This window comes from Penaeus japonicus, unplaced genomic scaffold, assembly GCF_977035675.1.
Source record: "Penaeus japonicus unplaced genomic scaffold, GWHDUDI00000001_assembly GWHDUDI00000005, whole genome shotgun sequence".
NCBI lineage: Eukaryota > Metazoa > Arthropoda > Malacostraca > Decapoda > Penaeidae > Penaeus > Penaeus japonicus.
The window spans coordinates 7,513,540-7,527,395 of NW_028234407.1; the positions used below are offsets into that span (position 1 = coordinate 7,513,540).

Consider the following 13,856-nt stretch of genomic DNA (forward strand, 5'->3'; position numbering starts at 1 on the left):
GGAAAGCGAAGGTACGACCAGCTCACGCACATGTGGCCCGGCCATGCGTGCGCTCAAGGCGTGCGTGAGGTCGGGTAAAATCGTGGGCGGCGAGAGGGGGGCTGGCTGGCACGTGGCTCCACCACTTATTTACGTGCCCACTCAAGCTCAACAAACACCCAGTGACGCCACTTAGTCACACTCCGAATCACAAGCAGTGTCACTAAATCATTCATACAGCGTTACCTAATTTCCGCTAAACTTCCATTGCACAAGGAAAGGTTGCAAGTCATGCTCTCGCCCTCCCTGCATAGCACTCTCTCCAATCGACAGGCTATCCACACCACTAATTTCGGCGTGGATGCATCAACCCTCTCCTGCGCCAGTACACCCGCACGGAACATGACAAGTTATGAAGGGAAAGGGGGGGGGGTTGACAGACGAAAAGATAGTGAGGAGCGAGAAGAGAAAGAAGGGGGGAGTATAAAGAGAAGAATAGGAGGGAGGTAATATATGAGAGGAGAAGGTAAAACTAAGGGAAAGGGATAGTCCCTATCATCCCTAATAAAAAACAGAGTATGAATCAGTGCCCCCCACCCCTCCGACGCGGGTCCTACCCTCCCCCCTTTCCTCTCACCCCCGCCTCCTTCCAGGACCAACAAGACAGCGCGCAAGATAATACGTCCGAATAGCTTTCATTAAAACAAAACGTATTTGCCGTAATTGATGCTGGCGTAACCTTGCTCGCTCCGATTAGCGCAATTAAACCGCATTACACCGCACTAAACACAGCTGTTACCATAGCGGTTTGCATCATCCGGCCGTCACTTCGAGCAACAAAGTTTGGAGACTGGAAACGCCAATTAATAAGAGTGCCGTGATTATGTCGAATAAATGGCGTATGTCCTCCTTCTTGCTATCCTCTTAAATGGCCAGATATTTATCGTTTTTGCTCTCCTATTTGTTTTACATCTTGAAAAGAGGTAATACAATAAAATTGTATACGCTTATGCGTGTTTGCCTGCGTTCGTATGTGTATGTTTGCTTGTGTATGTGTGTAGGTGTGCAAATGCTGCATATATGCAGACACTTAGAATTCATATTTTACTGTCGATCCACTTGATTAGCCGAATTTCAGAGCAACCTAATATATATAAAATGGCCAAGGCGACATATACATATCTAAATGGTGACTTAAAATATCCCTCCCCACCTTCACTCAGTCACTTTCAATTCTTTAACATGACTCGAGTTAAGTAACAAACGAAACAAGTTGTAAAAAGTTGCCTTTATTTAACTTCTGTCCACATACACATGCACATAATCACACTTTACAGTTTTCGTACAAGTGTTTGCACGCACGCACACACACAGACACACAGACAGATACACACACACACACACACATATATATATAGACCCGTACAGAGTCTGAACTCACATGCGGCACCAACCTGAGGGACACGTTCGTGTCCTACGTTGTCACGGCCCACGAAAACCAAACACGTACCTGCAACAAAAGAAAACAATCGATTAGCACAATTTAAAACATAAAAAACGATACATTTTTAGAGACCAACTGGTATTTAATAACAAAACCCAAACCATATCATTTAAGTTATCAACCTCCTCGATATCCCAATCGCCATAACCATAATCAAAATGAAAATAAAAATCCAAGCCACAAACCAACACACGCATAATGGCTGCAACCCGTCAACATGCCAGGATCCCATCAAGAAATTCCCGTCCGTCCGCATTTCACTTCAGATAAAAAAGCAGAACCGGGTCTCAACTGATACATTCACATGGGAAAATCATTCGTTCTTTTAAAAATGAACAATAATAAGACAACAAAAACACATACAATAAGAACGATAAATGATAACAGCGATAGGAGTATTGGCGCTAACAACAATTAAAAACAACCAAATACTAACGATAAAAATAACAAGTACCAACAAAACACTTTCAAAATAACGCCACAACAGGAACCAGCAACATCGTCTTAATAATAGCAAGTCTTCTCTCATTTTCTCCTGGGAGACATGTACACTTTACTTCAAAGGGATGAGAGCCCCGCGACGCACTTGTGAGAGAAAGGAGAGTGAGGGGCGGGAAAGGGAAAAGGAAAGAGAGAGTAAGAGGGGGATGTGAGGGAAAGAGTAAGATGTGATATGGAGAGAAGGGGAGAGACAGAGGAATGATATGGAGGGAGGGAGGGAAAGAGGTAGATAGATAGATAGATAGATAGATAGAGAGGGGGGTAGGAAGGTAGAGTGAGAGGAAAAGGGTGAGAGAGAGTATTTTCACTAAAGAGACTCCTCCAACGCCAAAAAAAAGACTTAAAAAATAAAAGAGACACAAGAGATGGAGGAATACATGCTAGCTAACATTGAAAAAGAGAAAGAGGGGAGATTGAAAGGGGAGATTAAGAGGGGAGATACAGGAAACGCTAAAAGGGGCAACAAATGAGAAATAAGGGAAGGAAGAAAATAGAAAGGGAAGTCCCAAGACTTAGAACAAAAAGGGGGGAAAGCCGCAGGGGGCAAGAAAAGGTTACTAAAAAAAATCCCACAGGGGTATCTCATCTCCACAGCAATCTCACATGTCAACCTTCGTCATTCGTTCCCCTTTTTACATCACATTTTGCTCGAAGCTTAGGTCAGAGTAGGCTAGAAAGACATACAGAGCAACAGCAAAAGACGGAGGAGAATGGACACAATGAAGAAGGCCATAGAAAACATGCATACATGCATATACACACACAGACACACACACACATAAAGAAAGATAGAGATAAAGAGAAACAGATATAGAGATAGAGATAGAGATAGAGATAGAGAGAGAGTCAATGAGAGCGAGAGAGAGAGAGAGTAATGACAAAGTGAGAGAGAGAGTCAATGAGAGAGCGAGTAATTCAATGAGCAGTATGAATGACCGAGTTAGTGAGTTTGCGAGTATGAAAGGTGTAAAGGCCCGGCTGTTCGCCTGGCTGTTCGCCTGGCTGTTCGCCCGGCTGTTCATCCTGCCAGCAGACCGAGTTCAAAGGCCGACCAATCGAGGCCACTGACTCAGGATTACACCAATCATGGAAAACTACACTGTTTACCATAGTGTACATTGACGCGCTACAAACCAATTAAAGTTCCTCTGTATCCAAATCATAACTTTCAACTGTATTTAAATCAGACTTTTTTTCAGAAACCTGAAAAAGAAGGAGAGCCGAGCATGCAAGGCAGAACTTTATCATCCTAATTATATGACCTTAAAATACCTGACCACCAACGATACCCCCTAAAACGTTAGAAGATACTCGTCAATGGATGAAGGAGAGGGAGAAAGGGTGGAGGAGAGGGAGAGTTGAAGGGAGGGAGTGAGATAGAGGGAGGGAGAGAGGGAGAGAGAGGGAGAGAAAGGGAGAGGGTAAGGGAGGGAGGGAGGGAGGGAGGGAGGGAGGGAGGGAGGGAGGAGAAGGAGGAGGGAGGGAGAGAGAGGGAGAGGAGAGAGGAGAGAGGGGAGGGGAGAGAGGAGAGAGAGAGAGAGAGGAGAGAGAGAGAGAGAGAGAGAGAGAGACAGAGAGAGAGAGAGAGAGAGAGAAAGAAGGGGGGGGGGGAGGAAGGGAGAGAGGGAGGGAAGGAGAGTGTGTGTGTGTGTGTTAGATCGGAACATGTACCGCACGCCATGAAAGAAGGCTTTGGTGTCCCCTCACGCACACCTCATTCTTCAAACACACTACTTAGCGGCAGCGATGGTCTCCTTTTCTTCTCAACACCATAAAGTACCACACCATTACCATCCCCGAACTACACCCATACCCACTTACCCAAAACACCAATCCAGATCCACGCTAGCCCACCCGCATGAGATACCCGCACGAGACACCCGCGCTGCCTGCGGGTTCTCGTACCCAAGCTTACACGCTGACCCTCGTCCATCATCCCTTAATGATCCCCTGCGAGACACCTTCCTCTGCAACTTCATTACCTGTAATCACTCAAGCCGCCCCTCGCCAGGCCCGGCGGTGGCGATGCTCAGGGCAGGTGCGTGATTGCAGCGACAGCACCTCCGAGAGCGCTAGGCACATCGCACAAGCTCGGTGAGATTGCATTCACGCTGCCGCCCCTTGCTGAGAATTCAGAGGAGCGGACAAACTGACGTTCGTAATGGTGAAAAAATGGCCCTGGGTAATTTGGTTGTGTCCACTTCGATTCTTCGACTCCCCCCAACCATCCGAACAGAGCGATCGCGCCTTCTTCTCCGCGGCTTGCATCTACCGGGTCGATTCCACCGCGCCAAGTCATCAACCCGGATACCCCGGACGCCTCACCTCGCGTCGCTCGGCTTCCTGGTAGCTAGGATCCTCATTCCACATGCCTCGTAATGGAGGGAAGGAAACACACACACTCAACCAACCACTCAACCACTCACTCACTCACTCACTCTCTCTCTCACACACACACACACAGAGCTATAATGAAGCGACCTGTGATGAGAGCAACACCGCCACAACCCGTCCTGTATTAATCCGAGCTAAACCCTGCGTTGGACGGGGCATGGCAGACGGTTCACTCTCTCGCCTTCTATTCTTTAATTCCGGTCTCGTCATCTAGGCAATAAATTTCCTCTCATTCCCAGTCTCCGTCCATCCCCACTCTACTTGGAGCCATGCGACAGATCACATCACACTCGGCGAGACCGCAAACGTCATTAGTCTTCCCGCCCGCGATCATCCCGCGCCGGGCCCCGTGACGTTTGTTACGCCCTTGCAACGACCGCCGCTCGCCGTCACTCTCGCAAGCGATCCCGTCACGCTCACTTAAGGATGCGGCTTGCTTCACTCCTCTCAAATATAGCGCTGCGGTTTCTTTACTTAAAGCGCCATTATCACTACAATACGTCTTCATGGGCATGCATTCACCTTTCAATTTCCAACCAACCAACCAACCTCCTTCCCTTCCTTCCCTTCCCCCCCCCCTCTCTCTTCCTCTCCTTCTTTCCTTCCCTGCCTTGCTCTCACATCGCAGTCGCGAGCGCGGTTCCATTTGTGAATGAACGCGGTGCCATTCGTGTTCCGAGAAAAAAAAGAGAGATTGCGAGACTCGTGAACCATATTTACGCAGGGAGCACGTGGACAAAAATCGTAAACGCATCCCAATAGCATACTAAGCCCTTTCCGCCAACTCGGTTCATCCTTTTGAAATTGAATTGGAAGGTGTCCATTTTCATCTCTCTTCCATTCTCTCGAGCGATGTCACCCTCGCGTCCTTCGCTTTCTCCAAAACTGTGAGAGTGCGTGCTTTTGAATTCTAGTCCTCTATCTCGCGACTTGCCTTCTTACCATGCCAGTCTCCTTCCTTCCTTCTTTCTTTCTTTCTTTCTTTCTTTCTTTCCTTCCTTCCTTCCTTCCCTCTCTCCTGCTCCACCATTTCCCCCTTGCCTCATTCCCTTCTTATCTGCTTTATCCACACATCTACAATTCCCTCTCCATTTCCCCTTTCTGTCCTCTCTCCCCGTCCTCCATGACCACACCTTCGTCCAGCTTCCTCCCGCCAAGCCCTGGATGCTCAGCCTGTAGGATTATCACCTTGGGAGAGGAGGAGGAGGGGGAGGAGGGGGAGGAGCGGGAGTGCGACTGGAGGAGGGGAGGGAGGCAGGGAGGAGAGGGATGGGGGCGTACCGCGTGCTGCGGGGAAACGTTACTGCAACATTAAAGGTGGCAGTCTCATCCACGGCCCGCCCTCTACCCTCTTCCCAAAAGACACAAGCCGCACGCAACAATCGTTCCTACACAACACAAACACATGCGCACCCACATCTCCACCCTATATCCACACTGAGATACAATTTACACATGGAAAAAAAACAGAGAGGTTCCTCCCGCCTAACGCATACACCAAAGGATTCCTCCTACCTATCGCCTTTATTCCACCCACCTGCCCTTGCTCTCCCTATCCCCATCCTCAACCCCCCCACCCTACCCAGCCGCCCGCCTTCCCGCTCCCGCTAAGCCCCCACACCTAGCAACGTTGGCTCTCGTGACCTTGGCACCGCCTGAGCCCGCTAATATTGTGATAAACACCCACTCAATGCCACGCGGACGGGAAGGGAGGGGAAGGAGGGGAGAGAGGGAGGCGGTCTTTGAATTCGGAGTGCATGTGCGGTTCCTTCTGTTTACAAAGCAGCAAGTTGTGACATCGTTCCAGAGTCCTCCGAGTGAATTCCCTTGACGTGTGGGGCGGCGGTCTCCTCGGGGAGAGATGTGATGAAAATAAATGGCAGCATAACGTCCACTTGCTTATTTAGAATTCCACAGCCTCTATCTAGCTCTCCGGTATGCTTCAAGACACAAAATAACTAACATTACTAACAGGGTTCAAATCAATAAGAAAAGCGTCCGAATGCAGCACACGTACACCATAAAAAGCCCTGTAATGGCAAGGTGATATTCGGGCCACGCATTTTCTCCAGGAAATGGCACAGGGTCGACAGAGCTGCCGTAATGCCCAATATTGGTGCCTGATTACTGCTAGTGGAAGGCCATATAGTTATACATGTTTGTGTGTGTATCTGTGTGTTTATAGGTGTGAGGATACCTCTTTTATAATACAAATCGAATGGTTCAAAATGTGCGGTGATGCCGATGGCCTCCAGATTAGCTCTCTATCCCTTCTGTAGACCGCTCTTGGTCGCATCACAAATTCTGCTGTTTGCCCAGCATATTTCACACCGGTCATTTATCACCTTCTCTTGGCCTCGTTCCCTCCGAAAGTCTATTCGCCCTCTTCTGTATTCCCATTCGCCCTTCCCGCTCGCCCTTCCTCTCTCCCCATTCTTTCCGTCACTCTCACATGCTCACGTACACGCGACTGGAGACGGGCCAACCCTTCGCCCCTTCTTTCGGCGTGTCCTCCGTGACGCGTCTAAGAATACAGCTGTGGTTGGACAGCCTCGCTACGGCCGTGAATACATCAAAGAGGAGGAGGGAGGAGGGAGTGGGGGGAGAGGGGAGAGGAATCACCCGGCCTCGACATCCGCAGGTAAATCTCCGATACAAGCACATATATTTCCGTGTCACTTCAAATGGACCGTCCGCCCATTATTCGATTAGACAAATTCATAATCTAAAGGTACGACCCCATCCTCATTCCGCTGCGTCTGTTGCGCCAGTACACAAGAGCAATGCTACGGACACTGATTTGTGGCTACCCATCATAATTTGTACGATCATGTATGTGTTAAACTCTCTAGTCTATATCGTTCTACCAATAAGCAGACAGCACCCGAGTGTGGCCATAATGCATTCATAAAAATATATTTTGTGAGTTGATAGGACCCAGACAGAGTAGCCCCAAAAGTTTGAAGGAAGGAGTATTAAATAGACACCAGCGATGACTCTTCATGCAAGACTAACACTGCCGCATAAAATGGTACGTCGTTCGCACATCCACCTTGAATACTAATCACCGGAGGACTCGCCCGGCCCGATGCCACGCTCAAGGAATACTGTTCACTCTCCTGTGTGGGATGAGGGACTGAGATCTCCTCCCACTTGTAAGGCTACCAAAGACGACCAAGAAAAGCCTCTGCTATCGCCGACATGACCAACCGCACCTCACGTTCCGCCTAACGAATAATATAAAGCAACACCATCGGGGTAGATGGTGTATTTATCGCTACCACGCACCAGCTCAGGTCACGCAACGTCAAGCACACCTGGCCCGTGATGAGTCCACCTGACTCGTCCGCACGCCAAGTCTCCGCATGCGACTGGGCTGGGCAAGGTCGTCGTCTCCATCACGCGCTAGAAGACGCTGCGGCGTCAACAGCTGTTAAGCCTCGTCCCTGATAACATTCCTCACACAGTTCCTCTCCATACGTATATCGGTCACCCCATAGCAATAAACAAACAAACAGGTGTTTTATCTGACATTCGAAGCCCGGGTTGTAAGCAATATCATAACGTCACGCAAGGTTAAATGTTTAATCTTATCAGGTCGGTTAGAGGTTCAATGCTGTTTCTTAGACCTTTCCCTTATCTCTTACACAAACATATTTACCACCAGCTAATGAAAACAGTACCCTTAAGGTTAGCATATAATAAAATACAGAGCATATATACCACACATAACACAAATAGGCCAAACAACTACATATATACATAAATAATCAAATAAAATTAATCTTAATGCCAAGCGAGGGAATGCACACACTTCTGACATCCATTTAAAATTCTACCTGTCTTTGTGATCGTCACGTTTTGACCACTCATGGTTTTCTTCAATTCAGGGAATCCCCCCTCCCTTCCCCTTTCCATCGCTCCCTCCAACAATAAGAAAAGGGAGATTTTCCTTACAACAATCGTGATACATCTCCCATGCGCAGACGTCATGGCGCTATCATGCATCTACTGCACGGTTTCAATTACTGGCTTGTTATCCTTAGTAGTGAGTCACTGTTAGAACTCGAGATCTAGCATATGTGAGTGCGTGCACACGTAAATATGTGCCAGAGAAGGGGACGGATAAGAAAGGGGAAAGAAAATATATATTCAGAGACAGTTTGAAGCAAAGGACGGAGGGAGCGATGGACAGAGAGGGAAGAGGGTGAGGGAGTAAGGGAGGAAGAGAGGGAGGGTGGGAAGAGAGGGAGGATGGGAGAAGAGGGATAAGGGAGGAAGGGTGAGGAATGGAGGGAGGAAAGGGGTTAGGGAGGGAGGGTGAGGGATAGAGGGAAGAAAGAGGTTAGGGAGGGAGGGAGAAAATGAGTTAGGGAGCGAGGGGGAAAAGGGGTTAGGGAGGTAGGGAGGAATGGGGTTAGGGAGGGAGGGGAAAAGAGATGAGGGTGAGAGAGGGTGAGAGAGGGTGAGGGCGAGGGTGAGAGTGAGGGTAAGGGTGAGAGTGAGAGTGAGGTTGAGGGAGAGAAAGAGGGCGAGAAAAGGAGTCTAAAGAGGAGAGAGATGATGAGAGCCAGATAGGAACAGGGGCAGAAAGAGGAAAGATCGTAGCAGGGTGGAGACCAGCAGAGAGATTAAGGGTAAGGAAATGAACACGATGACGGCAGTGAAAGCAAGGAGTGGCAGGAGAGATAGACACAGGAGAGCGTGGGTCGCTGTGGTTCCAGTTCCTAATTATCTAATTACGTATCACTTTCTAACGGCGCGCCGTGCTTACGTTTGTGTACGTGATATGGGCTGTATGCGGCGAGAAAGTGAGTAATATAAGGGAGGAGGAGGGGGGGGGTGGAATGAATGGATGGTTGGGCGAATGGTTGGATGGATGGGATGGGATGGGATGGATGAAGAGAGAGAATACTTGACTGGTAAGATGAGTTAGTGGTTTTGCGCGCGCGCGCGCGCGTGAAGATCTCTGGCCAAGACGTTTTAAACCAACGAATAATTGTGAACCTGCATTGATCAGGCGCACTACAGGGCCCGGGGGAGTGTGTGTGTGTGTGTGTGTGTGTGTGTGTGTGTGTGTGTGTGTGTGTGTGTGTGTGTGTGTGTGTGTGTGTGTGTGAGGGGGGGGGGGGGGGGGAGAGGTGTCAACCCTTAGGCGTGTGCAGAACGCGTAACGTTGACACATGAACGGAATGACACGTAAATGATCACCACTGCTAATCACTAGTGTCAGTTATCGTCTTCTTGCGACAGATAAAAACGACACTTTCAAATGGCAAACACGGGACGTCTATATCCAAGGTCAGCGACTAGTAATTCAGACATAATTTACGAGATGGCAGGAAGATGGGAGCAGAGATGTATCGAGATGTAAAGAGAGATGGGGACAGGGAGAAAACACACACACACACACACGCACACACACGCACACACACACATACACACACACACACACACACACACACACACACACACACACACACACACACACACACACACACACGCATATGCACATGCACGCATTTTTTCTCTCTCTCCCTCTCCCTATATCATCTCCCTGATTCCCGACGGCCGCACGTACCTTTCTTATAGGGCGAGTGGTAGGGCGAGGAGTGGTTGCTGGTGGTGCCGCTGTTGTGGTAGTGGCTGTAGTGGTGTGTGTGGCGGCGCGAGCGGGTCGAGGCCTCGGTGTTCCTGATGAGGTTATCGAAGATCATGATCCACTCGTCCTCCTGAGACCAGAGCGAGTCCAAGTGGTCGATGTAGGAGTCCAGCTCCTCCTTGGACTTGATGGGCGTCACGATGGTGGTGGACGAGGTCGAGGTGGAGGTCGAGGTCGAGGTGTTGTTCGTCGCGCTCGTGGCGGCTGAGTTGACTGTGTCGGTGGAGTTGAGGGTGTCCACGGTGTCGGTGGAGGCGACGGAAGCGGTGGAAGTATTGGACAAGGATCGGTTGATCCCTGAGGGAGGACGGTCCTGCGAGGAGCCCATGGACGCCACACTGATCCTGCCGCTGCTTTCGCAACGGTCCACCAGGTGTGTCCTTGGACTGGTGGGCGTGGAGAAGGAGGAGGGCGTAGGGCTGGAGGCGGCGTGCGGGGGCGGCGTGGAGATGATGGGCCCGGGCGAAGGGCTGCCCGCGTGGCTCTCCGCGGCGCCGTTGCCCGCCGAGGAGCTGTGTCCACTGTCCAGGGAGCCCAGGGACTCCACCGAGCACTGCGAGGTGAGGGGCATGTCCCCCAGGCCGGCCAGGGAGCCCTCCAGCTCCACGCAGCCGGCGGGGCTGACGGACGGCGGCGGAGAACCTTCCAGCAGACCTGGATCTGTGGGGCTCACCGAAGGCATATTGACTCACTGCTTCGCTGAGTCACACTAGCAGGTTCAATAGGAGAATGAGGCAGGATGTCGGGCTGCCCACCCTCACCTTAACCCGTCCAGTACACTAGTGTGACACCTGCTGACCTCCGCCTCACATGCCCATCTCAATCACCATCATTGCACTTCAATTCAGCACTCACAATCACATAATAATACGCCGCTGATCACCTATTGATCTATTTTCTGTCACATCTACACCATCAGCGTATCAAAAAGCGCACACGCGGTCATAATTCACTAAAGAGGAAAAAAAACTTATTACAAAATGTTTATAAAATGATACAAACAGATACACATATCAATTATCTGTAAAAAAATCATACTAAAGCTTCGAGTTCGAGGCGTGTGGATCAAGCACCTCGTGAGTCCTTTCGACGACGACGACGACGACAACGACGACGACGACAACGACAACGACTCAAGACTCAACGACTCAACGCCGCCGCCCAAGAGTGACAAGGTTCTGGATGGCGGGGTTTCAATTGCGCGCCGCCGGAAGTTTATTACGTAATTTCTTTCGTGCCGTTCAACGAGTCAAGGACATCGGATTCTTGCAATCAGATTGCAGAAAGTTACAGAGGTGAAATCAGATCGGCCGTGACTAATGCGCGATCAAGTTCGGCGCGTCATGGATTCTTATGCCATTAGGTTATATGCTCCATGCTCCACAGTTTATAGACTTCAAACCGATGTGGACGAGTTTTCAAGTGTTGCTGCAGCCCTTTTCCACAAACGCATACGTACCCAGGTTTTTGTTACCCCTTTATCATCCTCACCCCCACCCTAAAATCAATAAAATCAATAAAAACAATAATCGAACCGACCAAAGCCAGTCTGCAAAAAAATAAAAGCACAAGGCATAGCATTATATCAAGTTTCTGTCTTTGAATCTTCCTCTGTCTCTCTCTTTTACTCATTCTAACCCACTCTCTCACTCACCCTGCGACCCACACACTCACCTCCACTCTCTCTCTCTCTCTCGCTCCAGAAAACGGAAAAAAACAGAGACTTATACCCTCTTCAAGAAATGAGAATCCAAACAAGGGAAACGGGCCAGCAATAAGACATCAGCGAGCGAAAATGTGGGATGAAGGAGGGGGGGGGGACATAACAGCCCCCTAAATCTCGCCGCTTGCGATCATCCCCAACCGTTTGCGAAAAGGAGGAAAAGAGAGGAAAGAGGAGGGAGAATGAAGAGAAATGAAGAGGAGGAGGAGGAAAAGTGAAGAGAAATGAAGAGGGGGAGGAGGAAGAGTGAAGAGAAATGAAGAGGGGGAGGAGGAAGAGTGAAGAGAAATGAAGAGGAGGGGGGGAGGAGGAGGAGGAAGAAGGGGAGGAAGAAAAGAGAAGAGAGGAAAAGGAAGAAAAGGAGAATGGAGAATATAAAAATGAGCGAGGAAGAGGAAAAACGAAAGGGGAAATAGAAGAACGTTTCAGACCGAGAGAAAGATAGTATATAAAGGCCAAGAGATAACCGAGCCCGACAGTTAAGGGCAAAAAAATGAAGAAAACAAGAAAGATAAAAGAAGGAAAAAAGAAGAACTCGGAAAGTGCTCGACATTTCATCACTGGAGAGGAAAGAAACCTCAAGGCCAGGTCAAGGAGGAGAGAAAGAGAGAGAGAGAGAGGCCTATCTTTGTGCGTGCAGACGGGAAGGAAGGAAGAGGGAAAGGGGGGAGAGGGATAAAGGAGGGAGGAAGTAATTAAAAAGAGGGAAAGGGAGTTAGGACGGGGGTGGGATTGGGGGTACTGTGCATGATGAGTTGATTAACTTTTAAGTGCACTCGCCAGTTCGGGTGGGGGAGGGGAAGGGATCAGCTGTAATAGATTGCATGAGACGGCAGATTGGAGGGATCAAACAGCAGAGTACCAAAGGATAGTTGCTGAGATAGAACCTATGGTAAAAGATTATTCAAGAACGCTTGTATGAGGAAGATCAGCAAAATGACAGAGATACAAAATCAAAATATGAAAAATGAAAGAAAACGACGAAAACACAAACACAAACACACGCACAGAAAAACAACAGAAAACGAAAAGCCGCCTTAGTAAAACAACGAAAAAAAACGTAGTAGCATTCGTGACATGAGACATTTCCAGAATTAGAAATAATAAAAAGAATTCAAAGCCTTCAAGAGACCAAACTCTCGCTTCGGCTAGCCATCCAAACAAACGAGAACCCTAATCCTAGTCTTAGCCACAGATAAATCCTGGCGACCTTGCTTCTCCCTCTGCGACGCCCGAGCGACCTCGGCACTCAACACCGAACTCCCATCAAGGAAGTTCCGACTCTAAGGCACCTACAAAGAACGACCATAAATCCCCATCAGAGCTTCCGGTGGGACATTCCAGGACCCCTCGCGGTAAGGCGCCGTGAGCCTACCTCAGGTCTCCCGGCCACCGCGGGGGGGACTCACACCGCTCAGATATCAAATCCCGATACGACGGCCGAGGCGTAAGGCGAAATAGGGGAAGGAGAGAAGAGGGAGAGGGGAGTGGAGGAAATACAGGAGAATGAGAATGGCGAAAGACAAATAGCAAAATAAATAAAACGAGGAGGAAGAAGATAAAGAATATGATATTGTACTAACAGTCCAAGACGAGGAAACCTTGCATGACTGATGTTGCCCTCGATAGCAAGACTCCCACACCCATTCCGTGCACGCCGCATCAGCATAAGCAACAGCCCCATCACGACTAGTCCAGTTCCAACGGCACGGAAGACGGGCATCACGAACCGCCCTCCCCTCCCCCTGCCCTTTGCCACATCTCTCTCCTCCGTCAACACGGGGCGTGTGACCCTAAATCGTCACTCTAGTCGCGTTCTTTCAGCCCGCGCCTCCGTCGCCCAGAACGCGACCAATTACGAGCCGGGGAAAGGGCGAGCGCAGGGCACAAAGAGGAAGTCTTGGGAACAAAAGGCTTAGGTGGCTTAGAGGGCTCTCCCTACCTCCCTCCCTCGAGAGTTTCCAGGGCCTCCGCCCCTCTCCCTCCCCTTTCCCCAAGGCCCTCCCGCCCGCCCACACGCCCATTACGTCAATAACAGCTGATGTGCTTAGTTTCTACTATTCCTCTCTCGAGAAACATTAACATTTACACTT

At 49.5% G+C, this 13,856-nt stretch overlaps 1 protein-coding gene across 36 annotated transcripts in view; it reads right to left on the reverse strand.

The window, feature by feature from the left end:
- The window catches only part of LOC122254250 (CLIP-associating protein 2), a 125,643-nt gene that overhangs the window by 106,364 nt on the left and 5,423 nt on the right, over positions 1–13,856 (reverse strand). For all 36 annotated transcript variants that reach the window (XM_086536929.1, XM_086536927.1, XM_086536920.1 and 33 more), the window contains exon 2: positions 9,960–10,992. In XM_086536929.1, coding sequence (XP_086393055.1) covers positions 9,960–10,722 — 763 coding nt within the window. In that variant the 5' untranslated portion in view covers positions 10,723–10,992. The remainder of the gene's footprint in view (positions 1–9,959; positions 10,993–13,856) is intronic.